At 45.9% G+C, this 26,502-nt stretch overlaps 1 protein-coding gene across 1 annotated transcript in view; it reads left to right on the top strand.

Annotated features, from left to right (window-relative positions):
• CTNNA1 (catenin alpha 1) overlaps positions 1-26,078 on the top strand; it is a 712,178-nt gene extending 686,100 nt beyond the window's left edge. Inside the window, exons 16-18 of the mRNA XM_069199317.1 lie at positions 7,079-7,184; positions 21,210-21,344; positions 25,135-26,078. Coding sequence (XP_069055418.1) covers positions 7,079-7,184; positions 21,210-21,344; positions 25,135-25,422 — 529 coding nt within the window. The 3' untranslated portion in view covers positions 25,423-26,078. The remainder of the gene's footprint in view (positions 1-7,078; positions 7,185-21,209; positions 21,345-25,134) is intronic.
• The last annotated feature ends 424 nt before the right edge of the window (positions 26,079-26,502 follow it).

Below are 26,502 nucleotides of genomic sequence, written 5' to 3'. Positions count from 1 at the left end.
CAGTCCTCTTCTTCTTGTAAGTTGCAGGAATCTAAATTCTTAGGTTCAGGGAAGCCCTTAAATACTAAATTTAAGGGCGTGTTTAGGTCTGGGGGGTTAGTAGCCAATGGCTACTAGCCCTGAGGGTGGGTACACCCTCTTTGTGCTTCCTCCCAAGGGGAGGGGGTCACATTCCTATCCCTATTGGGGGAATCCTCCATCTGCAAGATGGAGGATTTCTAAAAGTTAGTCACTTCAGCTCAGGACACCTTAGGGGCTGTCCTGACTGGCCAGTGACTCCTCCTTGTTATTCTCATTATTTCCTCCGGCCTTGCCGCCAAAAGTGGGGGCCGTGGCCGGAGGGGGCGGGCAACTCCACTAGCTGGAGTGTCCTGCAGTGCTGGAACAAAGGGGGTGAGCCTTTGAGGCTCACCGCCAGGTGTTACAGCTCCTGCCTGGGGGAGGTGTTAGCATCTCCACCCAGTGCAGTCTTTGTTACTGGCCACAGAGTGACAAAGGCACTCTCCCCATGTGGCCAGCAACATGTCTCTAGTGTGGCAGGCTGCTGGAACCAGTCAGCCTACACAGATAGTCGGATACAGTTTCAGGGGGCACCTCTAAGGTGCCCTCTGGGGTGTAGTTTACAATAAAATGTACACTGGCATCAGTGTGCATTTATTGTGCTGAGAAGTTTGATACCAAACTTCCCAGTTTTCAGTGTAGCCATTATGGTGCTGTGGAGTTCGTGTTTGACAGACTCCCAGACCATATACTCTTATGGCTACCCTGCACTTACAATGTCTAAGGTTTGGCTTAGACACTGTAGGGGCACAGTGCTCATGCACTGGTACCCTCACCTATGGTATAGTGCACCCTGCCTTAGGGCTGTAAGGCCTGCTAGAGGGGTGACTTACCTATACTGCATAGGCAGTGAGAGGCTGGCATGGCACCCTGAGGGGAGTGCCATGTCGACTTACTCATTTTGTTCTCACTAGCACACACAAGCTGGCAAGCAGTGTGTCTGTGCTGAGTGAGGGGTCCCCAGAGTGGCATAAGATATGCTGCAGCCCTTAGAGACCTTCCCTGGCATCAGGGCCCTTGGTACCAGGGTTACCAGTTACAAGGGACTTACCTGGGTGCCAGGGTGTGCCAATTGTGGATACAAAAGTACAGGTTATGGAAAGAACACTGGTGCTGGGGCCTGGTTAGCAGGCCTCAGCACACTTTCAATTCAAAACATAGCATCAGCAAAGGCAAAAAGTCAGGAGGTAACCATGCCTAGGAGGCATTTCCTTACATCAAGGCTTTAGAGGTCACTAAGCTGCAGAACAAGTCTCTTTTTGGTGCAGTATCTTTGAGGACTGCCGATAGGCCTGGGGCCAAGTCAGTTGGTGTCTTCAGTTTTCTCTGCTGCCCCTTTGGGAAGTGGGCATAGCCTTCACCTTATTGGCCTAATTCTTTCCAAACAAGATGAAGGAATTTAAAACGCAGTGTCTACTTCATGACAGTCCCACCCATAAGGGTGGAGTTGAAGTGAGCACTCCTAAATTAACTAATGTTCCCGCCTGTGCTGCCACCAAAAGTGGGGTGAGGACAGGGGTTTGGTCTTCTCCACCAACGGGAGAGATCTGGGTCGCATTACTAAGGCTGTAAGGTCTTTGAAGCTCCCCACCCTGGACTGTCCATCCTGGACTGTCCATCCTGCCTGGCAGAGGTCACACCTCTGCTCAGAGCAGGCTTTTGTTATGAGGCCTCAAGCATTACCCTCACCTCAGGGGGCAGAATTGTCTAAGGTGGCTGCACAGGTTTTGACCAGTCATTGCTCACACTAGGAGTTGGTAGGTTTTCAGGGGGCACCTCTAAGGTACCGTATGGGTGCAGGTATCGGTAAATCCAACATTGGCATCAATGTAGGTTCATCGATATGAGATGTTTGCTACCAAACATCCCTATCTTCAGTGAAACCATCATGTAGCTGGGGAACCCGTACTGACCAGTGTCCAGCACATGCATTTAAGATGACATCCCTGGTCACTTACTATGTCTGAGACTTGACAAAGACATAGCAGAGGCTTTTCTGCTTGTGCAGATATGCCCTGACATGTAATATAATGCACCCTGCTTTAGGGCTGTAAGGCCTGCTATAGGGGCTCCTTGCATATATTGCGTGCAGTGTTAAGGAACATGGCACACAGAATGTGTGCCAGGTCGTGTTATCACTTTCTCTGCACCAAGACAAGCAACCTGCATTGGCAGCCTGTCATAGACTTGGTGAGGGGTCCCTTAGGTTGGCACAATTTGTGCTGCAGCCCTTGGAGACCCTCTTTAGTGCCCTAGTTTCCAGGGGTACCAATTACTAGGGACTTGCAGAGGGTGTTAAAGGTTTCCCCAATCTGGGAAACAACTGTGCAAATTTGGGGAACGAGATCTGGCACTGGGGACCTGTTTAGCAGGAACCCAGTGCTCTTTCTGTCGAAATTACTTCAGATACGAGGCAAAAAGTAAGGGGCACTTTCCTACACAGATGCATTACTCCTGGGATGGGGCGGCCATCTGGAAGAGGTGGAGATCAGATGAATCTGGTCTCCGGCGGAAGTGGGACTCCACATTACCATGGTGGAGCTCCGAGCGATCCAACTGGCATTGAAAGCCGTTCTACTTTCCATTAGTGGAAGGATAGTGCAAGTGTTCAACTCCGCAGCCATGTGGTACTGTTAATTGGGGCTGTGGCATTGTGGACCCTTTGTTAGAAGGCTTTCTCTCGCCATGGCTGGAACAGGGCATATCCCTGGTGGTTCAACATCTGGCGGGCTTTCTGAACACCAGAGCAGACAAACTTAGCCAAAAATGCTTGCAGATCACTAATGGAGTCTCCATGTGGAGGTGGTGCAAAGTATTCCAGCAGTGGTGAGAGCCTTGATTAGATCGGTTTGTCTCTGCCTAGAACACAAAATGTCTGCATGTTCGCGCACTGGATTTTCCAAGGCAGCTCTCTCTCAGCGACACTTTGGCTTGAGTGGAATTCAGGCCTCCTGTACGCCATTCCACCTGTACCACTCCTGCTCAGAGTTGTCAAGAAGATCAAGAACAACTGTGCCCAAGTAATCTTTGTGGCTTTGCACTGGTGTTCAGACAAGTCTGACGCTCTTTATGCTCCTCTCTCTGAGGTCCTGTTCATCCTTTTTCTTGCCCAGAAGGGTTCTGCTCTGGGCAGTTTTAGAGGGTATTTGTCTGCTATTCCTGCGTTCTTGAAGTTGCCTGATCAGCTGGACTTACTTTCCTCACAAAGGGCGTACACATTTCTTTTCTCTATTCATTATGCCACAATGGGATCTGAATTTGTTTCCAGCTTTTTTGATGCACGCTCCTTTCGGGCCCCTCTACAATTGTCCTCGCAGGCTCCTCAGATTGAAAACAGCCTTCCTTGTTGCAATGATATCTGCCCGCAGAATGAGTGGGTTGCAGGCCTAATCTAAGCCACACTATCTTTCTGTGTATGCTGACAAAGTGGTGCTTCGCACTAGGGCCTCTTTTCTGCCAAAAAGTAGTCACGGCCTTTCATGTAGGCCAATGCATCATCTTGCCTACTTTTTACGCACCCCCACATTCTTATAAGGAAGAGTAGAGACTTCACGAACGGTACCCAAAAAGATCATTTGCATTCTAACTTTATCGTACAAAAGAGTTCCGGGTGGATGGCCAACTCTTTGTAGGGTATGTAGGTGAGAAGAAAGGTTGGGCAGTGCAGAAGCAGACCATCTCCAGAATGGGTCATACTCTTCATTAGGATCTGCTACGTATTGTCCAAAAAGCAACCCCTGGAGTGTTTGCCTGCTCATTCTACCTCAGCTACTGCTGTGACCACTGCGTTAGAGCGTGGAATTGCAGTCCTGGACATCTGCCAGGCAGCACGTAGGCGATCTCTGCACATGTTTAACAAGCACTACTGCCTGGACAGTCTGATCCATAGGAACGGGCACTTTGCCTGTTCGGTCCTGTATGACTTTCTAGTTCAAGCTTGGTTTGCAGACCTACCTCTAGAGATGGTATTGCTTGGGTGTCTATTCCAAGGGAGGGAATCTGCAGCATGAAGCCTCTATCAGATGGAAAAGTTACTTACCTTCAGTAATGCCTTATCTGGTAGAGACTATATCTAGCTGCAGATTCCTTACTGACCCACCCATCCTACCTGCTCTGCGATCTGATTTCTAGGGGCAAGGACTCCAATTTCAGGGCCTTAGTTTTGACACACCAGTAGTCCGTGTTCTACATGGCTCTGCACTTATGGCGTGACGTAGTGAAAAGAAACTGCTGTTTGCGTGCCCGCGGTGGCACTTATATAGGACCGGTGACATCATTTCCAGAGCAGACGGTGCTGATGATGGGCATGAAGCCGATCTACACCACCTACCCGTGCACAGGGCTACTGTTCACAAAAATCTTCCAGATCCAGTCTAACACCTGGGGAGAATTCAGTTGTAAGAAATCTGCAATTAAATATTGTCTCTACCAGATAAGGCATTACCAAAGTTAAGTAACTTGTCCGTCCTCTTCTGAAAAGAAATAATAAATATTCAGACTTAACTCAAATTAATGAAATACTATTAATAACATATGCATGCTGTAAGGAAATGGCTCCCTGTTGCAGTTACCGCCCACTTTTTGCCTGATGCTGACTTGACTGAGAAGTGTGCTGGGACCCTGCTAACCAGGCCCCAGCACCAGTGTTCTTTCACCTAAAATGTACCATTGTCTCCACAATTGGCACAACCCTGGCACCCAGGTAAGTCCCTTGTAACTGGTACCCCTGGTACCAAGGGCCCTGATGCCAGGGAAGGTCTCTAAGGGCTGCAGCATGTCTTATGCCACCCTAGGGACCCCTCACTCAGCACAGACACACTGCTTGCCAGCTTGTGTGTGTTGGTGGGGAGAAAATGACTAAGTCGACATTCAGTCTAGCCATTATGGAGCTGTGGAGTTCGTTTTTGACAGACTCCCAGACCATATACTCTTATGGCTACCCTGCACTTACAATGTCTAAGGTTTTGCTTAGACACTGTAGGGGCATAGTGCTCATGCACCTATGCCCTTATTTGTGGTATTGTGCACCCTGCCTTAGGGCTGTGAGGCCTGCTAGAAGGGTGACTTACCTATGCCACAGGCAGTGTGAGGTTGGCATGGCACCCTGAGGGGAGTGCCATGTCGACTTAGTCATTTTCTCCCCAACAGCACACACAAGCCGGCAAGCAGTGTGTCTGTGCTGAGTGAGGGGTCTCCAGGGTGGCATAAAACATGCTGCAGCCCTTAGAGACCTTACCTGGCATCAGGGCCCTTGGTACCAGGGGTACCACTTACAAGGGACTTACCTGGATGCCAGGGTGTGCCAATTGTGGAAACAAAGGTACAGGTTAGGGAAAGAACGCTGGGGCCTGGTTAGCAGGCCTCAGCACACTTTCAAATCATAACTTGGCATCAGCAAAGGAAAAAAGTCAGGGGGTAACCATGCCAAGGAGGCATTTCCTTACACAGACAATCTCCAGATGGATCATACTCTGCATTTAGATCTGCTACACAGTGGACAAAAAGCAAACCCCGAGGGTTTGCACGCTCCTTCTACCCTAGCTAAAGCTGCAACCACTGCATTAGTTTATGGAGTTTCAGTCCTTGATATGTGAGGCGCCAACGTGGGCATATCTGCACACATTTAATAAACACTACTGCCTGGACAGTCAGGTCCATAGGGACAGGCACTTTGTATGTTAAGTCCTGCAGGACTTTCTAGTCTGAACTTGGTTCAGAGACCCACCTCGGGATGGTTTTGTTTGGGTATCTATTCAAAGGTAGGGACTCGTCAGCTAGAAGCCTTTGTCAGATGGACAAATTACTTAAATTTGGCAATGACTAATCTGGTAGAGACTGTCTAGCCGCAGATTCCTTACCGGCCCATCCATTGTCACCTTTCTGTGAACTGATTTCTAGGGACAGGAACTACCCCTTCAGGGCCTTAGTTTTGATTCACCAGTAGTCAGTGTTCTTTATGGCTCTGTGCTTCTGGCATGGAAAGTCGTGAAAAGAAACTGATGTCAGCGCACTGGGGAGGCGCCTATATAGGACCTTCAATGTCATACGGATGCAGAGCCGATCGACGCCACCTAACAGCGTGCAGAGGTACTGCTCACGAAAATCTTCTGATCCAGTCTTAAGCCTGGAGGGAATTCAGAGGTAGGGAATCTGCAGCTAGATATAAGGCCAGATGTACAAAAATTCTGGATTGCGACTCGCAAATTGCGAGTTGCAATCCAGAATGTAGGATGGTGTTCCTGACACCATTGGCGACTCACGAGGGGGTCGCAAAGGCCCACCTCATTAATATTAATGAGCTGGGTCGCAATTTGAGACCCCCTTGCGAGTGTCGGCATTCACAGGGATGGTGGCCTGCTGGAGACAGCAGACCACCATGTCCGTGACTGCTTTTAAATAAAGCAGTTCTTTTTTTGTAATGCCCATTTCCTTAAAGGAAAACGAGATGCATTACAAAATGAAAAAAATGAAACGTTTTCGTTTAATTTTTTCAGAGCAGGCAGTGGTCCTATGGACCACTGCCTGCTCTGAAAAAATGTTTTCAATGCCATTCACAAAGGGGTAGGGGTCCCATGGGGCCCCATCCCTTTTGCGAATGGGTTACCACCAGTGTGACACTGGTGGTAACTGCGATTGCTTTGCGACCGTGTTCGCGGTCACAAAGCAGTGCAGCATCGTGCTGCAACTCGCAATTAGGAAGGGCAACACCCCTTCCTAATTGCAACTCGCAGTCCCGTTTTGCGAGTCTGTAACCAGGTTACTGACTCGCAAAACGGGGATTGGGCATCAAGATGTGCTTTTTGCACATCGCAAACAGCAAAATTTGCTGTTTGCGACGTGTAAAAACGTAGCTACATCTGGACTCAGTCCGTACCAGATAAGGCATTACTGAAGGTAAGTAACTTGTCCATTTTGAGGATGTTGATAAGAATGTTGCTCTAATCGACACATGATGCATGAACATTCTTGTGCATGTTTTGCTTTTAAAAGTGACTAAATCTTGTTATTTATTTTACAGAGGTAAAGGGCCCCTTAAAAATACATCTGATGTGATTAGTGCTGCCAAGAAAATTGCGGAGGCAGGATCCCGGATGGACAAGCTTGGGCGTACCATTGCAGACAATGTAAGCTTTTTTTCTTTAATCTCAAAATGTACGTCTTTTTTGTTTGCCAGTCCAGCATCAGAGCCAGAAGAGTATCTTGTGTGGCAAATGCCCAAAAAAGGACATTGTCCTATTAATGTTTGTGAAGGTTAATCTATAGTTGCTAGTCATGAGAATATATATATATATATATATATATATATATATATATATATATATTCATATTCGATGGCATGTGTAGCTGCAGACACACATGCTGTGCATTATCCTGCCATCTAGGGTTGGGCTCGGAGTGTTACAAGTTGTTTTTCTTCGAAGAAGTCTTTTCTAGTCACGTGACCGAGTGGCTCCTCCCTTCAGCTCCATTGCGCATGGGCATCTACTCCATCTTAGATTGTTTTCTTTCCGCCATGGGTTCAGACGTGTTCCTCTTCGCTCCGTATTTCGAATCGGGAAACTTAGAAAAGAATCGAAAAATCGTCTGTATTGTTTACGTTTGGTACCGGTTTAGTTTTATTGTATCGGCACCAACATCAAAACCGCTTCGGCGGCCCTTCGGGGCTTCCGCTCTTCACCAAGGCCTGGTAGGCCCGACCACACCCATCCAACATTAATGGACCGCCCCCCCTTCCGTTTCTGTCCTAAGTGTCATGCAAAGTATCCTTATAGAGACCAGCACTGGGTCTGTAACCTGTGTTTGTCGCCCAAACACAGAGAGGATACTTGTGAAGCTTGCCAAGTGTTTCGATCCAAGAAGACCTTAAGGGATCGACGCACAAGATGACTACAAATGTTGTTGAAGCCGAAACAACATTTCGACGTCGAGGAAGAAGAGATGAGAATTTCCATCCAAGAATCTGACTTGGATGAATCCAACGGTGATCGACCTTCGACAGCGCGGCAAACAGTGAGTACACCTGCCCCATCCCACACCCAGGGTCACACCAAAAAACCCAAGGCCACAGGGACGCCACTGCCAGAAGGCAATGGCTCAACCCACAGGAAAGAAGGTGACCAAGTAACATCGGCACCGAAAAAGGCCAAAGATTTGCCGAAGACTTCCTACTCCGGTCGAGAATCCGGCACCAAAAAAAGTCTGCATTGAGTAATCGAGTCGGGCAAGCCGCGAAAGAGCTTATCAGAACCGGATAAGACAATTTTGATCGGAATTACGGTACGAAAAAACCAGCTTCGGAGCCGAAACGCTCTTCCCACACTGAAGAGCAAGGGTTTTCTCTGCAGCTCAAAGAAAGACACAGATTTGAGCAGGAACTGGATTTCGAAGAACATGACAGCGAAGGTTACAAATCCGGAAGGACACAGGGAAGATACAAACCATCCCTCCACTCAAGTCAAAAAGAAAACTGGCTTTTCAAGAGACAGAGATGCAACCGAAAGCCAAAGTGGTCAGAGAAAAGTCACCACCACAGTTCTCACCACAAACATACAAAAATCCCCACTGCAATCACCACAATTGTCACCAGTGGGTACACCGATCGCGCAGTCACCCACACACACTGCGATGACTCAAGATGATTCGGATCCCTGGGATCTATACAACCCACCTATATCTGACAACAGCCCAGAGACTTATCCAACTAAGCCTTCACCACCAGAGGACAGTATAGCATACACCCAGGTACTAGCCAGAGCAGCTACGTTCCATAACGTAACAATGCCATCAGAACCGGTGGAGGATAACTTCCTGTTAAACACTCTGGCATCCACGCATGCTTCCTACCAAAGTTTGCCAATGTTACCGGGCATGCTTAAACACGCACAACAGGTCTTCCAAGAACCTGTAAAAGGGAGAGCCATCACGCCAAGGGTCGAAAAGAAATATAAACCGCCCCCGTCAGACCTGGTGTTTATTACTCAGCAGCTCCCTCCGGACTCAGTGGTTGTGGGGGCTGCAAGAAAAAGGGCTAATTCACAATCATCAGGGGATGCGCCACCCCCTGATAAGGAGAGTCGAAAATTTGACGCAGCTGGGAAAAGAGTGGCATCGCAAGCAGCCAATCAGTGGCGAATTGCAAACTCACAAGCCCTACTTGCCCGCTATGACAGGGAGCACTGGGACGAAATGCAAGACATCATCCAGCATTTGCCCAAAGAACACCAAAAACGTGCCCAATAAGTGGTCGAAGAGGTACAGGCCATATCAAATTACCAAATCCGGTCTGCCCTAGACTCTGCTGATACAGCAGCACAGACTGTTAACACAGCAGTGACTATTCAAAGGCATGCATGGCTGCGAAGTTCTGGATTCAAGGCAGAAATACAACAGGTGGTATTGAATATGCCATTTAATCAACAGCATTTATTTGGGCCGGAAGTGGATACTGCGATCGAGAAAATGAAAAAAGACACGGCCAAATCGATGGGCGCGCTCTACTCCTCACAATACAGGGGAACATTTAGGAAACTACAGTTTAGGGAGGGGGTTTAGACAATAGCCATCAGAACCATCCACCTCCCAAACAAAACCCACCTACCAATCTCAGTACCGGAGAGGGGGGTTTCGTGGTTCCTACAGAGGACAATTCCTAAGAGGAAGAGGGAAATTCCAGCCTGCCAAGCAGACCCCTGGTAGCAAGCAGTGACTTTAATGTCACACTTCCCCAACACATATCACCAGTGGGGGGGAGATTAACAAAATGCCACCACAATTGGACACACATTACCACAGACACGTGGGTTCTATCAATTATCCAGCATGGTTACTGCATAGAGTTCACAAGATTCCCTCCAGATGTTCCCCCAAGAACGCACAGAATGTCAGTACAACACTTAGACCTATTACAAATAGAGGTCCAAGCACTACTAGCAAAAGAAGCCATAGAACTGGTACCTTATCACCTGAGAGGAACAGGGGTTTACTCCCTGTATTTCCTCATCCCAAAGAAAGACAAAACGTTAAGGCCTATTTTAGATCTCAGAACACTGAATCTCTTCATCAAATCAGATCATTTCCACATGATAACACTACAGGATGTAGTCCCTTTACTAAAACAAGGGGAATACATGACAACACTGGATCTAAAGGATGCGTATTTTCACATACCCATCCATCAATCTCACAGGAAATACCTCAGGTTTGTAATACAAGGCAAACATTACCAATTTAAAGTGTTGCCATTCGGAATAACAACGGCCCGCAGGGTATTGGCAAAATGCCTAGCTGTAATAGTAGCTCATATAAGGAGAAATCACATGCACCTATTCCTGTATCTAGACGATTGGCTAATAAAAGCCAACACTCACCCACAATGTCAAATTCACACGCAATATGTAATAGGTACTCTGCACAAACTAGGGTTTTCTATAAATTACCAAAAATCACATTTACAACCATCCCAAATACAACAATACTTGGTAGTAACACTCAACACACAAAGAGCAATTGCCACTCCTAGTCCACAAAGAGTCCAGTCGTTTTCAAAATATAAAATCAAGCATGCAATCAATCCAACAATACACGGTCAGGTTTGTGATGAAACTACTAGGCATGATGTCCTCATGCATAGCTATTGTCCCAAACGCAAGACTACACATGCAGCCCTTACAACAGTGTCTAGCAAAACAATGGACGCAGGCACAGGGTCAACTACAAGATCTAGTGTTGATAGACTGCCAAACACACTTTTCGCTTCAATGGTGGAACCCTGTAAATTTAAACAAAGGGCAGCCTTTTCAAGACCCAGTAACTCACGCCATTATCACAACAGACGCCTCCATGATTGGGTGGGGAGCACACCTCAACAATCACAGCATACAAGGTCAATGGGACAGTCAACAAAAACAACTTCACATAAATCATTTAGAACTGCTAGCAGTCTTTCTAGCACTAAAAGCCTTTCAGCCCCTTCTAGCCCACAAACATCTTCTTGTCAAGACAGACAATATGACAACAATGTATTATTTAAACAGGGGGGGACGCACTCGTCACAACTGTGTATCCTAGCGCAAAACATTTGGCATTGGGCAATTCACAACAACATTCGCCTGATAGCACAATATATACCAGGCATTCACAATCAGTTAGCCGACAATCTCAGTCGAGATCACCAACAGTCTCATGAATGGGAAATACATCCCCAAATTCTAAAAGATCACTTCTACCGCTGGGGGACACCAAACATAGATCTGTTTGCAACAAAAGAAAAAGCAAAATGCCAAAACTTTGTGTCCAGATACCCACACCCTCAGTCCAAGGGCAATGCTCTATGGATCAGCTGGTCAGGGATATTTGCTTATGCTTTTCCCCCTCTGCCGCTCATTCCTTTTCTGGTCAACAAACTGAGTCAAAACAAACTCAAACTAATACTCATAGCACCAACGTGGGCTCGCCAACCGTGGTACACCACACTGTTGGACTTCTCTGTAGTACCGCACATCAAACTACCAAACAGACCAGATCTGTTAACACAACACAAACAACAGTTCAGGCACCCGCATCCAGCATCGCTCAACCTAGCAATCTGGCTCCTGAAATCTTAGAATTCGGATAGCTAAACCTCTCAAAAGAGTGTATGGAGGTCATTAAACAAGCAAGAAAACCCACAAGGCATTGTTATGCTAATAAATGGAAAAGGTTTGTTTTCTACTACCAGGCTAATCAAATTACGCCGCTAAACGCCTCCATACAAAACATTGTAAGTTATTTACTACACTTACAAAAAGGAAATCTTCCTTTTTCTTCCATTAAAATCCATCTCACTGCAATATCTGCTTATTTGCAGATTACACATACAAAATCGCTTTTTAGAATCCCAGTTATCAAAGCCTTTATGGAGGGACTAAAAAGAATCATACCCCCAAGGACACCACCAGTACCTTCGTGGAATCTTAATATTGTACTAACATGACTCATGGGTCCACCATTTGAACCCATGCATTCTTGTCAAATCCAATTCTTGACTTGGAAAGTAGCCTTTCTAATAGCCATCACTTCTCTACGAAGAGTTAGCGAAATACAGGCATTTACTATCCAAGAACCCTTTATACAGATACATAAACATAGTGGTTCTCCGTACAAATCCACAATTTTTACCAAAAGTCATATCACCGTTTCATCTAAACCAAACTGTGGAACTCCCTGTCTTCTTTCCACAACCAGAATCAGTAGCAGAAAGGGCATTGCATACATTAGCCAATAAAAGAGTGCTAATGTATTACATTGACAGAACAAAACAATTGTTCGTAGCTTTCCAAAAACCTCATGCAGGTAACCCTATATCCAAACAAGGCATTGCCAGATGGATAGTCAAATGTATTCAGACCTGTTACCTTAAAGCTAAAAGAGAATTACCCATTACTCCAAGGGCACATTCCACTAGGAAAAAAGGCGGACCAATTGGTTTTTCTTGGTAATATACCAATGACAGAGATTTGTAAGGCAGCCACCTGGTCTACGCCCCATACATTCACTAAGCATTACTGTGTAGATGTTTTAGCAACACAACAAGCCACAGTAGGACAGGCTGTACTGATAACATTATTTCAGACAACTTCAACTCCTACAGGCTGACCACCGCTTTTGGGGAGATTACTGCTTTGTAGTCTATGCACAGCATGTGTATCTGCAGCTACACATGCCATCGAACGGAAAATGTCACTTACCCAGTGTACACCTGTTTGTGGCATGTTGCGCTGCAGATTCACATGCGCCCTCCCACCTCCCCGGGAGCCTGTAGCCGTTTTAGTTGCATGTAAATTGTAAATATGTAAATAAATATTCCTTTAATACACAATATGTACATACATTTCTACTCCATTGCATGGGCACCTCTAGAATCCTTACTTTACCAACTCCTACCTCACCCTTTGCGGGGAAAACAATCTAAGATGGAGTCGACGCCCATGCGCAATGGAGCCGAAAGGGAGGAGTCACTCGGTCCCGTGACTCAAAGACTTCTTCGAAGAAAAACAACTTGTAACACTCCGAGCCCAACACTAGATGGCAGGATAATGCACAGCATGTGAATCTGCAGCGCAACATGTTGTGACCCCTTTAAGTCCCTTATAAATGGTACCCCTGGTTCCTAGAGCATGGGTACTAAAGAAGATCCCTATGGGCTGCAGCGAGTATCATGCCACCCTAAGAGACTCACATAAACACATGCTGACTGTCGTTACAGAGTGGGTGAAATGTTGCAAAAAACTGTGAAAACACAACATTAAGCACACTCTGTGTGCAATGCCCAAGTACACCGCATGTCTTATATGTAAGTCACCACTACAGCTGGCGTTAAGAGCCCTAAGACAGGGTGCATCATAATGCATGTGACGGTATAGCTACATGAGCAGACGTGTCCCTATGATGTCCCGTTCTGTTACTAGTTACCACAAGTGACCAGGGAAACCATCTCAAAGTCTGACCAGTGCCCAGTACATCACATGTTACCCACTTACTTAATGGCTTCACTAAAACCTATGGTGTTTGGTATCAAACACCTTGTCTTAATAAATCCATACTGCTGCCAGTATTGGATTTATTATGACATGCATACAGAGGGCACCCAGAGGTGCCTCCTGAAAACCTCCTTGTCCTCTAATGTGCTGGCTGAGTGGTACTGGCCAGCCTGCTAACATAGACTAGTTTTTGACCCCCTGGAGGTGAGATCCTGCGCTGTCAGAGGCTAGAAACAATGCTTGCTCCGGAGGAAGGTGTTATCACCTCCTCCAGCAGGATGGCAATAAATCAGCATATCTGGGCTGGAGGCTTCGAAGCCTCTGTCGCCCTTTGATATGTGACGCTGACTCCTCCAGACCTAGGGAATTCCACCCCCTGCCCTAAGGCCCATTTGGCATGAAAACCGGCAGAAAATAATCTATGTAAGTAAGCATTCTGTACTACCAGGATAGTCTCACCCCTAATGTGCTCCACAAAGGAGAAGGGTTCCACCATCTTGTTTTTGGTGAAATGAGGATCTCTGGGGCAGGGTTATGCCCACTCCCAACAGGAATTGTTCATATAGGGGGTGTAGTCAACCCAGGGGTAAGTAGCCCATTGGCTACTATCCAACACTCCTCTAACACCCCTAAATTCAGTATTTAGCTGGTCCCTTGACACCAGTAACTCAGATTCGACTAACTAAAGAAGGACCTGCCTACCTGCTCCAGTCCAGACAGTTGCAAAGGCCGGACTTGTCATGCAGCTAGCTGTGCATATTCCAAATCCTGGGAGGCCTGCCAGCACTTTGCAAACCAGCCAGCATGTCCCTTGGAGTGGAGGAGCCACTTCCCAACCGGCATCAACCGTGACCGCCTGGTTCTCTGTTGTGCTGACCATCGTGTTCACTGAGGTAGCATATCACAAGGAAAAGGATCCGGAGTGTCCAGGAGTGCTGCCCGTCAACCTATCCAGTTTTCGAGATGCTGAGCCTGCCTGGACCCTTCCTGCATTAATACTTAGAGTACCACTGCCAGTTGCAAGCACCAAGGCTTGTTTGTGTTCAGCCAGAACACCACCACTGCAAAAACCTACCTGTACTTCGAGGTACTTCAACAGAGGTCAGCCAGAAGTCATTCTTCTGTGTTTTTCCACTCTTCTGCAGGTACCCCAAGAACCATGAGATCCTCTTATTCACTGACATGCCAGACAAAAAGCTGATGCACTCTAACCCCCTCACCCCCAGCTCGGGCCCACTGAAATCGATGGTGTCTGTATAGCTGAGGCCCTCTGGGACCTAGCCCCAAACTCTCCTTTTTGGGTTTAAACGGACTGGTCACTGTGGGAAGCTGGCTCTGTATATACTATCTCAAAGTGAGAGATAGTGTGCACACAGTCCAGGGGTTCCCCAAGAGGCTTGACAGAGGCAATAATAGATAATACTAATACTCTATTTGTGGTAATGTGGTCGAGCAGTTAGGCTTATCAGAGGGTAGTGTTAAGCATCTGTTGTACAGACACAGGCAATAAATGAGAACACACACTCAGTGACTTAACTCCGGGCCAATAGGTTTTTATATAGAAAAATATTATTTTCTTAATTTATTTTAGAACCACAATATTCAGATATCAAGTACATAAATTGTAAGGTACTTGTCATAGGTAAATATAGAACATTGAGTGAAAACAGTAATGTATACAGTTTAGCATAAAATGGCAATAAGCTATTTTCAAAGTGGACACAGTGCAAAATTCAACAGTTCCTGGGGGAGGTAAGTAAAGGTTAGTTTGTCAGGTAAACAGGCACACAAAATACACCCTCAGCGGCACAGGGGCGGCCGGCCGGGTGCAGTGTGCGCACAAGGTGTTGGGTTTTGTATTGGAATCAATGGAGGGACCCCGGGGTCACTCAGGCAATGCATGCAGGGCACTTTGGGGCTTCTCGGGCCGGCAACTGACTGGGCAAAGATGAGGTCTGCCTGCTGGTCAGACTTGCACCAGTAGTTGGTTCATCTCGGGCCTGGGGGCTGCAGGTGCAGTGCTTCTTCCAGGCGTCATGTTCTTTGTTACCGGGCCGTCGCGGTCAGGGGGATCCTCTGGATTCTCGCTGCAGGCATCGCCATGGGGGGTGCAGGGAAGTTGTCTCAGGGTGGACACGTCGTGTGAGTCGCCTGGGGGTCCTTGCTGCAGTGTTGGTTTCTCTGGACATGGGCCGGGGGTGTCGGGTGCAGAGTGTTGGAGACTCACGCTTTAGGAGTGAGGTGAGCTGCAACAAGGAGCCATTTTCCTGCAGTCACCCAGTCCCCACTTGAATTCCAGCCCATTTCTTCCAGGTACTGCTCCCATTTACTTCAACACTTAGCATCCGAGGCTACCACCGCTAGGAGCACCTATGTACCCGTACACACCAGGGCAGGCAGCCTGATACTGCTGGTGGTTGCAGAGACCTCAGCCCCTTCTTACCTTAAGTGAAAAAGAACAGTCCTTTAAGTGGATTGCAAGTGACTCTGTGCAGTGTATGTTTTCTCCTCAGGATAATATTACCTAATTCAAGGCTTATGCCTTATATTTGACAGCCTTATTTTCTACCTTTATTGAAATTGTTAACTCAAAAAGTACTTACCTGCTCTTGTAGATCTTGATGCCTAAATTTAAATAAAAATATGTACTATTTTAAAAAAGAAATTAGTCTTGTTTTTTTTTCTTGTCTCGTTTGACTGTGTTCATGAAATGCTTAGCAGTCCCGTGATAAGCCTAAACTGCTCGCCCACACTATCACAAAAGAGCATTTAGGATTATTACTTCAACCACTGTCAGCCAAAAAGTTGCCTGCACTGTCTTCATAGTGTACCCCTGCATTGGTACACTGCATAGATAGCCAGCTTCCTCCAGTGATTAAGCCCTAAAATTCTTGGTTAAAATGCTACTGACTTGGAAAATGTGTACTTGTGCCATGGAACATGTGGATTCTTAATAATCCAGTTTAACTGCTGTAAGGAAATGCCTCCTTGGCATGGTTACCCCCTGACTTTTTGCCTTTTGTTGATGCCAGTTATGACAAAGTATGCTGGGACCCTGCTAACTAGGCCCCAGCACCAGTTTTCTTTCCCTAAACTGTACATTTGTTCCCACAATTGGCACAGCCCTGGCAGCCAGATAAGTCCCTTGTAAATGGTACCCCTGGTACCAAGGGCCCTGATGCCAGGGAAGGTCTCTAAGGGCTGCAGCATGTCTTATGCCACCCTGGGGACCCCTCACTCAGCACATGCACACACTGCCTCACAGCTTGTGTATGCTGGTGGGGAGAAAAAGACTGTCAACACGGCACTCCCCTCAGAGTGCCATGCCCACCTCACACTGCTTGTGGCATAGGTAAGTCACCCCCCTAGTAGGCCTTACAGCCCTAAGGCAGGGTGCACTATACCACAGGTGAGGGCATATGTGCATGAGCACTGTGCCCCTACAGTGTCTAAGCCAAACCTTAAACATTGTAAGTGCAGGGTAGCCATAAAGAGTATATGGTCTGGGAGTTTGTCGAACATGAACTCAACAGTTCCATAATGGCTACACTGAAATCTGGGAAGTTTGGTATCAAACTTCTCAGCACAATAAATGCACACTGATGCCAGTGTGGAATTTATTGTAAAATGCACCCAGAGGGCATCTTAGAGATGCCCCCTGAATACCAGTCCAACTCCTCGTGCTAAGCACAACCAGACGAGTTTCTGGCCACATTGGGAGAGTGCCTTTGTCACTCTGTGGCCAGGAACAAAGCCTGTACTAGGTGGAGGTGCTTCTTACCTCCTCCTTCAGGAACTGCAACACCTGGCGGTGAGCCTCAAAGGCTCATGCCTTTTGTTACAGCACCCCAGGGCTTCCCAGCTAGTGGAGATGCATGCCCCTCCGGCCACTGCCCCAAGTTTTGGCAGCAAGGCTGGAGGAGATAATTAGAAAAACAAGGAGGAGTCACCCACCAGTCAGGACAGCCCCTAAGGTGCCCTGAGCTGAGGTGACCCCTGCCTTTACAAATCCTCCATCTTGGTTTTGGAGGATTCCCCCAATAGGATTAGGGATGTGCCCCCCTCCCCTCAGGGAGGAGGCAAAAAGAGGGTGTAGCCACCCTCCAGGACAATAACCACTGGCTACTGTCCTCCTGACCTAAACACCCCCCTAAATCTAGTATTTAGGGGCACCCCAGAACCCAGGAAATCAGATTTCTGCAACCTACAACAAGGACTGCTGACCTGAAAGCCCTGCAGAGACGACTGAGATGACAACTGACTTGGCTGCAGCCCTACCTGTCTGTCTCCAGACTCAACCTGCACAGCGACGCATCCGACAGGGACCAGCGACCTCTGATGACTGAGAGGACTGCCCTGAACCCGAAGGACCAAGAAACTCCAGAGAACAGTGGCACTGTTCAAAAACAGCAACAACTTTGCAACTTTCAAAGACTTCACTCTTCCCGCCGGAAGCATGAGACTTCACACTCTGCACCCGACGCCCCCGGCTCGAGCGCCAGAGAACCAACACTGCAGATAGACTCCCAGGCGACTGCAACCTCGTGAGTAACCTGAGATGACCTTCCCCCTGGGGCCCCCACAGCAACACATGCAGAGCGGATCCAGAGGCTCCCCCTGACCACTACTGCCTGGAACAAAGAACCAGACGCCTGGACCAAGCACTGCACCCGCAGCCCCCAGGACCAGAAGGAACCGAGCAGGAGTGACCATTAGGTGACCCTCTGCCTAGCCCAGTCGGGGCTGGCTCGGGAAGCCCCCCTGTGCCCTGCCTGCACCGCTAGAGTGAACCCCCGGGTCCCTCCATTGATTCCTATTGAAAACCTGACGCCTGCTAAGCACACTGTACCCGCCCGCCCCTGTGCTGCTGAGGGTGTGTTTTGTGTGCCTACTTGTGTTCATTTACTTTGAATCTTGTGGTTCTAAAATAAATTAAGAAAATATATTTTTCTATAAAAAAACTATTGGCCTGGAGTTAAGTCTTTGAGTGTGTGTTCCTCATTTATTGCCTGTGTGTGTACAACAAATGCTTAACACTACCCTTTGATAAGCCTACTGCTCGACCACACTACCACAAAATAGAGCATCAGAATTATCTAATTTTGCCACTATCTTACCTCGAAGGGGAACCCTTGGACTCTGTGCACACTATCTCTTACTTTGAGATAGTATATACAGAGCCAACTTCCTACACCTACTCATGCATCATATTTTTAGTTTATAACCTTTTGGAAATGCATTTGGAGCAAAACGAAACAGTGTGTGGTGGGGGTGGTGTTGGAACTGCCAGACAGGACTTGACTAGTCAAGTCTATTGTTGAGTCACGCATGCGCGCACTCGCACTCACAGATGCACTCACAGACTCTCTCGCACTCGCTCACAGACACTTCTGTTTGTGGGAAGCCCTGATCCTTTTGCCAGTTGATACTCTGGGGCCTCCTCATACTGTTTTAATATGACATGCTCCTTCTCCACTGGCAAGTTAAATAACCCCTTCATTAGCCTTTAAATTCGAGGAATTTCTGCCCACTCTCAGCCAATAGACAGCAGGCTCGGGTTGCCTGTACTTGTTTTATGAACAGCCGGCAACAGCAATTTACAAAACAGTATCTCTTTATCAATACCATGTATTTACATTGACAATAATAGTGTGGCCCATGGTGAAACTAAAGTACTTCACATTTACATTCTGTTGTAATACATAGCGGATATCTTGAGATTTCCAACTGCTGGTACTTGGAAAATCGGGTCAGGCTGTTACATTGTCTGTTTTGGAACTTCCATTCCTTTTGCAAAATTTCACAAAATAACTCCAGAATTATAATCTTTTAAACCAAATAAAGCAGTTCAGAAAATGATAAATGTTGCACATTCTGAAAGAAATTTAGATGTTAATGGAGCCTGTGCCACTTCCATACTAGGTGGAGTTGTCACTTCTGTTGTAAAATTATTCTATTTCAATTGTTTTTTGAGTGTTAGAGGGTGGGAGTGGTTAAAAATTGTAACTTTGTCCAGTTCCTTAACAGATATAAACAGTCTAACACCACACACTTAACCCATTGCCAGTTTTATAGGTGGTTTTATTTTAAATGCTCTATATAATGCATGAGTGTTCACTATACTGCAGTGGGTTTTAATCAAGATCTAATGTGAGTCCTGCTATCCTAGTTCAGAGCAATCGCAATTTGAAACTCTCCACGTTTGGCATTTATTTTTAAAACAGAAAAAAATGCTGCTTTGATAAGTGCTCTTTTGCTTGGAGTATTATTTAACAAGAAATATCTCCTCTGTAGCAGTGGAGAGCAATGTACATTTGTAGATGTTCCTTCCTTTGTGATGTAAGTGTTGTGGGTTATCATTAGCACAAAAATGCATCTCGTGGGATTATCCCTAATACTGCTTCTATCTACTAGTTCAGAGGGCTGCACTGAAGTGGCACAATCCCCTGAACTTCCATGCAAGTCCCAGGTGTATTGCGAAGATGTGATCACAGAATTTACACAGTAGTCAAGAGATGAAAAACTGAATTGTTGGAAGCTCGATGGAGAAAACAGTCTTAATCAACTTAAGTTTTTTTTTGTGAGGGTCTATTAAACCACACAACCAAACATTATGACCTCTTATCTCTGACCTTGGAGTTTACTCATCCATATATTTTTTTCGCTTTATTTCACAAACACTGATTGTGCCACAAGCCAAATTTTCCAACTTCACAAACCTTCAATTGCAGCCTGTCTTGGCACCACTTGTACGTGAATGCCAGTTATCCTCCGAATTTGATGTAACTAGTGTATATCCTGTTTGCTTTTGGGGGTGGCGGAAACATGACTCATCTTACTCTAGCTACCATCTGTGCAAGTGTACAACCTACGTGTAACTTAACTCCAACATTAAGCACAGAAAGCACTCCCAAATGCAGTCTTCTGTTCCAGAGTCTTGCTTCCAGCAGCATGCACAACAAATTGAAGTGTAATTTGGGATCCACAGAAGTCTTTGTAAGTTCAGTGCTGCTTAGTTTGTGCTTTTCTGCCTCAATTCCTGAGCAGTCTTGCACTGGGTTTCTTCCAATGGATCCCTCTTGCCCACAGGCTGCATGCAGCACCTTGAACTTTAATACTAAAGACTATAAAAAATGCTAAATGATTTCTCAAACGCCTTCCCATTACCAAAGCTTGTGTTTCAGATCCTTATTGTTCGAGTCCTTTCAAAAGTATAGTACTTATGTGGAAGTAATAGAAGAGAGTGCCTAGCTTGAAGATGCTAACATAAAGGCAGTACTATCTTTGTGCTGTCAGGTGTTCCTTTTATGCCCATGTCAGGCATGATTTGGAAATTACTAGTGTGGTTAAATTGAAATGAGGTTCCCGAAAAGGCTGGTTTTGTTTAGCCAGAGGTAGGTGTGTGTGTGTGTGTGTGTGTGTGTGTGTGTGTGTGTTTATGTGTGTATATATATATGTGTGTGTGTGTGTATATATATATGTATATATTCGTTCGATGGCATGTGTAGCTGCAGATACACAAGATACACATGCTATGCATAGTCCTGCCATCTAGTGTTGGGCTCTGAAATAACAACTTTGTTCACTAATGTTCAAGGTGAATAGTTTATAAATAAATGTTGTTTTTTCTAGTGCCCAGATTCTACCTGCAAACAGGATCTACTGGCATATCTACAACGCATTGCATTGTATTGCCATCAGCTAAACATCTGCAGTAAAGTGAAAGCAGAAGTTCAACATCTTGGTGGAGAGCTTGTAGTTTCTGGTGTAAGTATGATCTTTCTAAAGTCTCCCCAGTCATTATACCAGGTAATTTCCTTGTATATTTTGTATTACTGGAGTAGTGGCGAGCAACCCTCAGATTGTATGAAAACGTATGTATGTCATCCATGGACTTCATAAAACTAATGTTCCTGCGATCCTTGCCTGAATAGGATTCTTTGAAGAATAGTTTCCTGAATTATTTTAATATTTGCATCTATATATTTTTACGTTAGTGACAGCTCTTAATTAAGCCAGTATTAATCTTTGAAGATGGCAAAGTCTTTTAGATCCTTGAGTTTAAGTTGGAAACGTATTGCATTCATTAGTGATCTGTTGCTCCTTAAGGACCTTAATGAGCCTGGTTCCACCATTGGTATATTTGAAAGAGGTACAAGTTAGGTAAAGTTCAGCTTTTTCTTTTTACTCGACTGTTGCTAGTGAGCATGATCCTGCAGCATATCAGATCAACCCTGCCTGTGAGTTGTAAGATGTGAAAACCAACATTCTTCTGCACATGCAACAATGCAGACTCTTGTCAATAACAAACATAAGGTGTAAAACAATCTGTGGCTTTTCCCCAAGGTGAAGAGGTACTGTGCTTTCCTGTTCATAGTGGAGGAGTCTTAGTTCAGAAATACCCAAGTACACCTAAAGCAAACCAGCAGTGTATAGGTGTAGGCAGCTGGCCTGGTGTGTGGTGGGTACCTATGGTCATTACACCTTATACCAGGTCCAGGTATCCCCTCTTAGTGAAGTGTAAGCAGTGTCTAGAAGCCAGGCTCTCTAGAGGTAGCTATGCATGAGCAGCCAAGGCTTATCTAGGAGACCTGCAAAGCTCATGCAATACCACTGTAGTCACACAGCACATACACACTTTAAAGAAAACACTCAGTTTTACAAAAATAAAGTTACTTTCTTTTTGGAACCGATCACCACAAAATACCAAACGGGTAACCCACCATTAGGAGGTAAATAATACACTAAATATATACACTAGTAATCAAATACAGGCATAGAAAAGGTTAGAAAACCGTGCAAATAGCAATAACCAATAGTGACCCTAGGGGGAGCACAAACCATATACTAAAAAAAAAAAATGGAATGTGAATAAGGTACCCCCATCTAGGTAAGTAAAATGTGTAGAGGGGAGCTGGGAGTACTAGAAAATCAGAGGTAAGTAACACAGTACACCCAGCGGCCAGGAATGCAGGAGTGAAACACTGGATTTTCCCCAAACCACTCAAAAGGAGGGAAAAAAGGAAAAAACCACCCAGACAAGGCTGCAAGAAAACCAGTAGTGGATTCCTGAAGAAAGAAGACATGTGGAGAGAGGGGACCAAGTCCAAGAGTCACAGTGGAGTCCAGGAGGAGTAGGAGCTACTACCCAGCCACCTGTGCATGCAGGAGTTGGTCGATGGTGATGAAGAACAGGTCAGCACTGCAGCCCTGGAGCCGGAGAAGAGTTCCTTATGGATGCAGATAGTCCCACGCTGGATGGAAGATTGCAGACAGGTGTTGGTGCAGGAATTCCAAATCAAGCCTTGGCAAAGGCAAATTCGTGGTTAGTGGAAAAGAGGTGCTGTCAGGGACCAGCAAGGACCAGGAGGACTCAACCCATGAGGGGGAGTCACAGGGGACCCTCCGCATCGCAGGGAGTCCACAGGAGCAGAGGCAGCACCCGCAGGAGTCCCACAGGACAGGGACACAGGAGTCGCAGAAGGAGCCCATGCAGCACTACAAAAGAGGATCCTACGACGCAGGAGAACCACGCAGGAGGCTGTGCTTTGCAAGATAAAGCGCTGGGGGCTGGAGCTACACGTCATCTGAGCATCCCTTAGAAGAGATGCTAACAAGCCCTGACAGCTGCAAGAGACGCAGTGCACAGGTGTACTTCCTGCGTGAGAAGGCAGAGGCTTACCTTCACCAAAGTTGGACAGCTGGCAGAAAGGACCAAGAGGACCACCAGCTGTGATGCAGGATCCACGCAGCTCAGCAGGAGAGGGGATCCACACAGCCAGTCGCTCATCGTAGGTGCCTGCAGTTGCAGGGAAGTGACTTGTTCACTCCAAGGGAGATTCTGTCTTCTTGTGCAGGCAGAAGAGTTGCAGTCTTCTGAGGAAGCACGGCCGGGGAAATGATGCACAGCAGGCAGGAGACGTGCAAACAGTTGCAGAAGAGTCTTCTTCATTGTAGTAGTGTTTGTCAGTTCCAGGAGGGTCCAGTCGCAGTTCCAGTGGCCAGAAGTCGCTGCAGAGGAGTCCTGCTGGAATCTTGTAAGCCGAATCTGAGGATCCACCAAAGAGAGAGAGAGAGACCCTAAAGAGTCCTGAAAGGGGGATGGGCTCTGACGTCACCTGTCTGGCCTGGCCACTTAGATGCTCCCAGAGTTCCCTGCCAACCTTGGAAACAAGATGGCAGAACCCAGGGACCCTCTGGAGGAGCTCTACGCACCACCCCTGGGGTGGTGATGGGCGGGGGAGTGGTCACTTCTCTTTCTATTGTCCAGTTTTGCACCAGAGCATGGACTTGGGGTCCCTGAGCTGGTGTAGACTGGTTCATGCATGGAGGGCACCAAATGTGCCCTTCAAAGCAAACCAGTGGCTTGGGGAAGGCTACCCCTCCCAAGCCAGTCACACCTATTTCCAAAGGGAGAGGGTGTTACCTCCCTCTCCTAAAGGAAATCCTTTGTTTTGCCTTCCTGGGCTAGATCAGATCAAGCAGGAGGAAGGCAGAAACCTGTCTGAGGGGTGGCAGCAGCCGGGCGCCTGGAAAACCTTGTAAGTCTGGTAGTAGCAATGCTGGGGGTCCTCTAATGAGTCTCCAGAGTGCATGGAATCATACTTCCAATACCTGCAACAGTATTGGGGTATGATTCGGACATGTTTGATACCACACATGCCCAGGTTTGGAGTTACCATTATGTAGCTAGACATAGGTAGTGACCTATGTCCAGTACACGTGTAAAATGGCGTCCCCACACTCAACGTTCAGGAAAATGGATCTGGAGTTTGTGGCAGCACCTCTGCTCGTGCAGCGGTGCCCTCACACATTGGTACCTACACCCTGCCCTCTGGTCTTTGAGGGCCTACCATAGGGGTGGCTAACAGTGACATCGGGTAGTGACCTTTAGTGAAAACAGGAGCATGCAACCGTTTCACGCAGGCTGCAATGGCAGGCCTGCAGAACCCTTTGCATGGGCTCCCTAAGGGTGGCAGAATAACTGCTCGAGCCCATAGCCCAATGCTCTGGGTACCTAAGTACCTTATACTAGGGACTCACATGAGGGCACCAGTATGCCAATTGTTGGAAGAAGAAAGGTACAATTTAAAGGAGAGAGCAAAACCACTGTTTAGCAGGAACCTAGTAGACACAGTCAAACATAATGACAAAAGTCAGAATATGGGGGTAACCATGCCAATAAAGAGGGTACTTTCCTACTGTAGGGGCTGTCTATCCCAACATCTTGAAACACATCCAGTATACTTGGGATTGTCCAGTCCTCTGGGGAATAACATGAGTAAGATTTGAAAAAAGTCAATCTGTGCAACTTTATCTGCCCAAACTTTTGTCACTTCAAAGTGTATATTTGCTGTGAGCTATTGAACTGAAGCTTGAGAAGTCACATACTAAATTAGTTCTAAACACATATGTTCTTAGTTATTTCTGCAAAATGTATGTAGATATACAGATTGTCACGTGTCTGAGTTATTAGGGAACGCACAGAGGCAATTTCATCTGGGTTGAAAAAATATTTTGATATAACAATGACATTTTTCTGGTCTTTTTGTGCTAGGTGGACAGTGCAATGTCTTTGATCCAAGCTGCAAAGAACTTGATGAACGCAGTAGTTCAAACAGTAAAGGCATCATATGTGGCATCTACTAAATACCAGCGCTCTCAAGGAATGGCTTCACTCAACCTTCCAGCAGTTTCCTGGAAAATGAAAGCTCCAGAGAAGAAGCCTTTGGTGAAAAGAGAAAAGCAGGATGAAACCCAAACCAAGATTAAACGGGCTTCTCAGAAAAAGCATGTTAATGTTGTCCAAGCGCTCAGTGAATTTAAAGCGATGGAAAGCATTTAAGGGATCATACATAGTAAAGTTTCAGAGCTTTTCCTATTAAAAATAAGTATTCAATTTAAGATCCTCACTATTCACAAACATGTATTTACATAGTATGTGGTGATACACTTTTGTAGAATAATTATACCTATGAGTGCCTTCTGCAGGGTGAAAATCTTAAATTGGACATGGTGGTTTTGTATGGTATTTTTTTGATTAAACTAACCTCCGTATAACTACTTAAAATATATAGTATATAAATATATTGTAACCAAAGATTATCAATAATTCCTAAAATTAAACATGGAAAGATGTCTAATTGCTTTTTAATTATTTTAATGAGTTTCAGTTCTGAGTTATGTTGTCAAGAATGCAGCTAGCATCTTTCATTTTTGTGTTTTTTGCAGTACAAATCAATTGATACATTTTGTTAAGATGTAGAAACGAAGGACCAGCACAAACTGTTTTGGGGATAAAATGCAAATAATTTCAGGTTACTTTTTAACAGTTAATTGAATGCAGTTTTATATATGTCATATGCATTACACAAGATCAAATGTAGCTTAATGTGTTAGCTGCATTGTGTAAAGGAATGGTTCAGTGATATTATAAAACAAATTTATAATTTGTAATGCTTTTGTGGCACTGGAAATTATTAAAGTTGCTTTTATTAGAAACGTTCTGTTCTAAAATATTTGCTTGTCGTTTTAAATATTGTTTGTATTTTATAGCATTAACTTCCATTCTCATGTATTATAGTATGTTATTGAATGCCGTTTTATAAGGGAACTCGGAAGTCTAAACAGTCATGTTCGATGGCATGTGTAGCTGTAGATACATATGCTTTGCATAAGCTCGCCATCTAGCGTTGGGTTAGAAGTAGTACAACTTGTTTTTGTTTGAAGAAAGTTTGAGTCACGGGATCGAGTGACTCCTCTCAGTAATACTGCGCATGGGCATCGACTCCTTTGTTAGATTGTTTTTCTCCGCTGTCGGGTTTGGACGTGTGTCCCTTTCACTCACAGTTCCCTCCTCTAAACTGTATAAAACAGTGTTCTTTCTGTCTTGCTATCATCGTCGGTATTGTTTTCGAACGAGTAT

This window comes from Pleurodeles waltl, chromosome 7 (genome assembly GCF_031143425.1).
Source record: "Pleurodeles waltl isolate 20211129_DDA chromosome 7, aPleWal1.hap1.20221129, whole genome shotgun sequence".
Taxonomy (NCBI): domain Eukaryota; kingdom Metazoa; phylum Chordata; class Amphibia; order Caudata; family Salamandridae; genus Pleurodeles; species Pleurodeles waltl.
The sequence above is the reverse complement of the archived record's forward strand: the minus strand, read 5'-3'. Positions and strand labels throughout refer to the sequence as shown.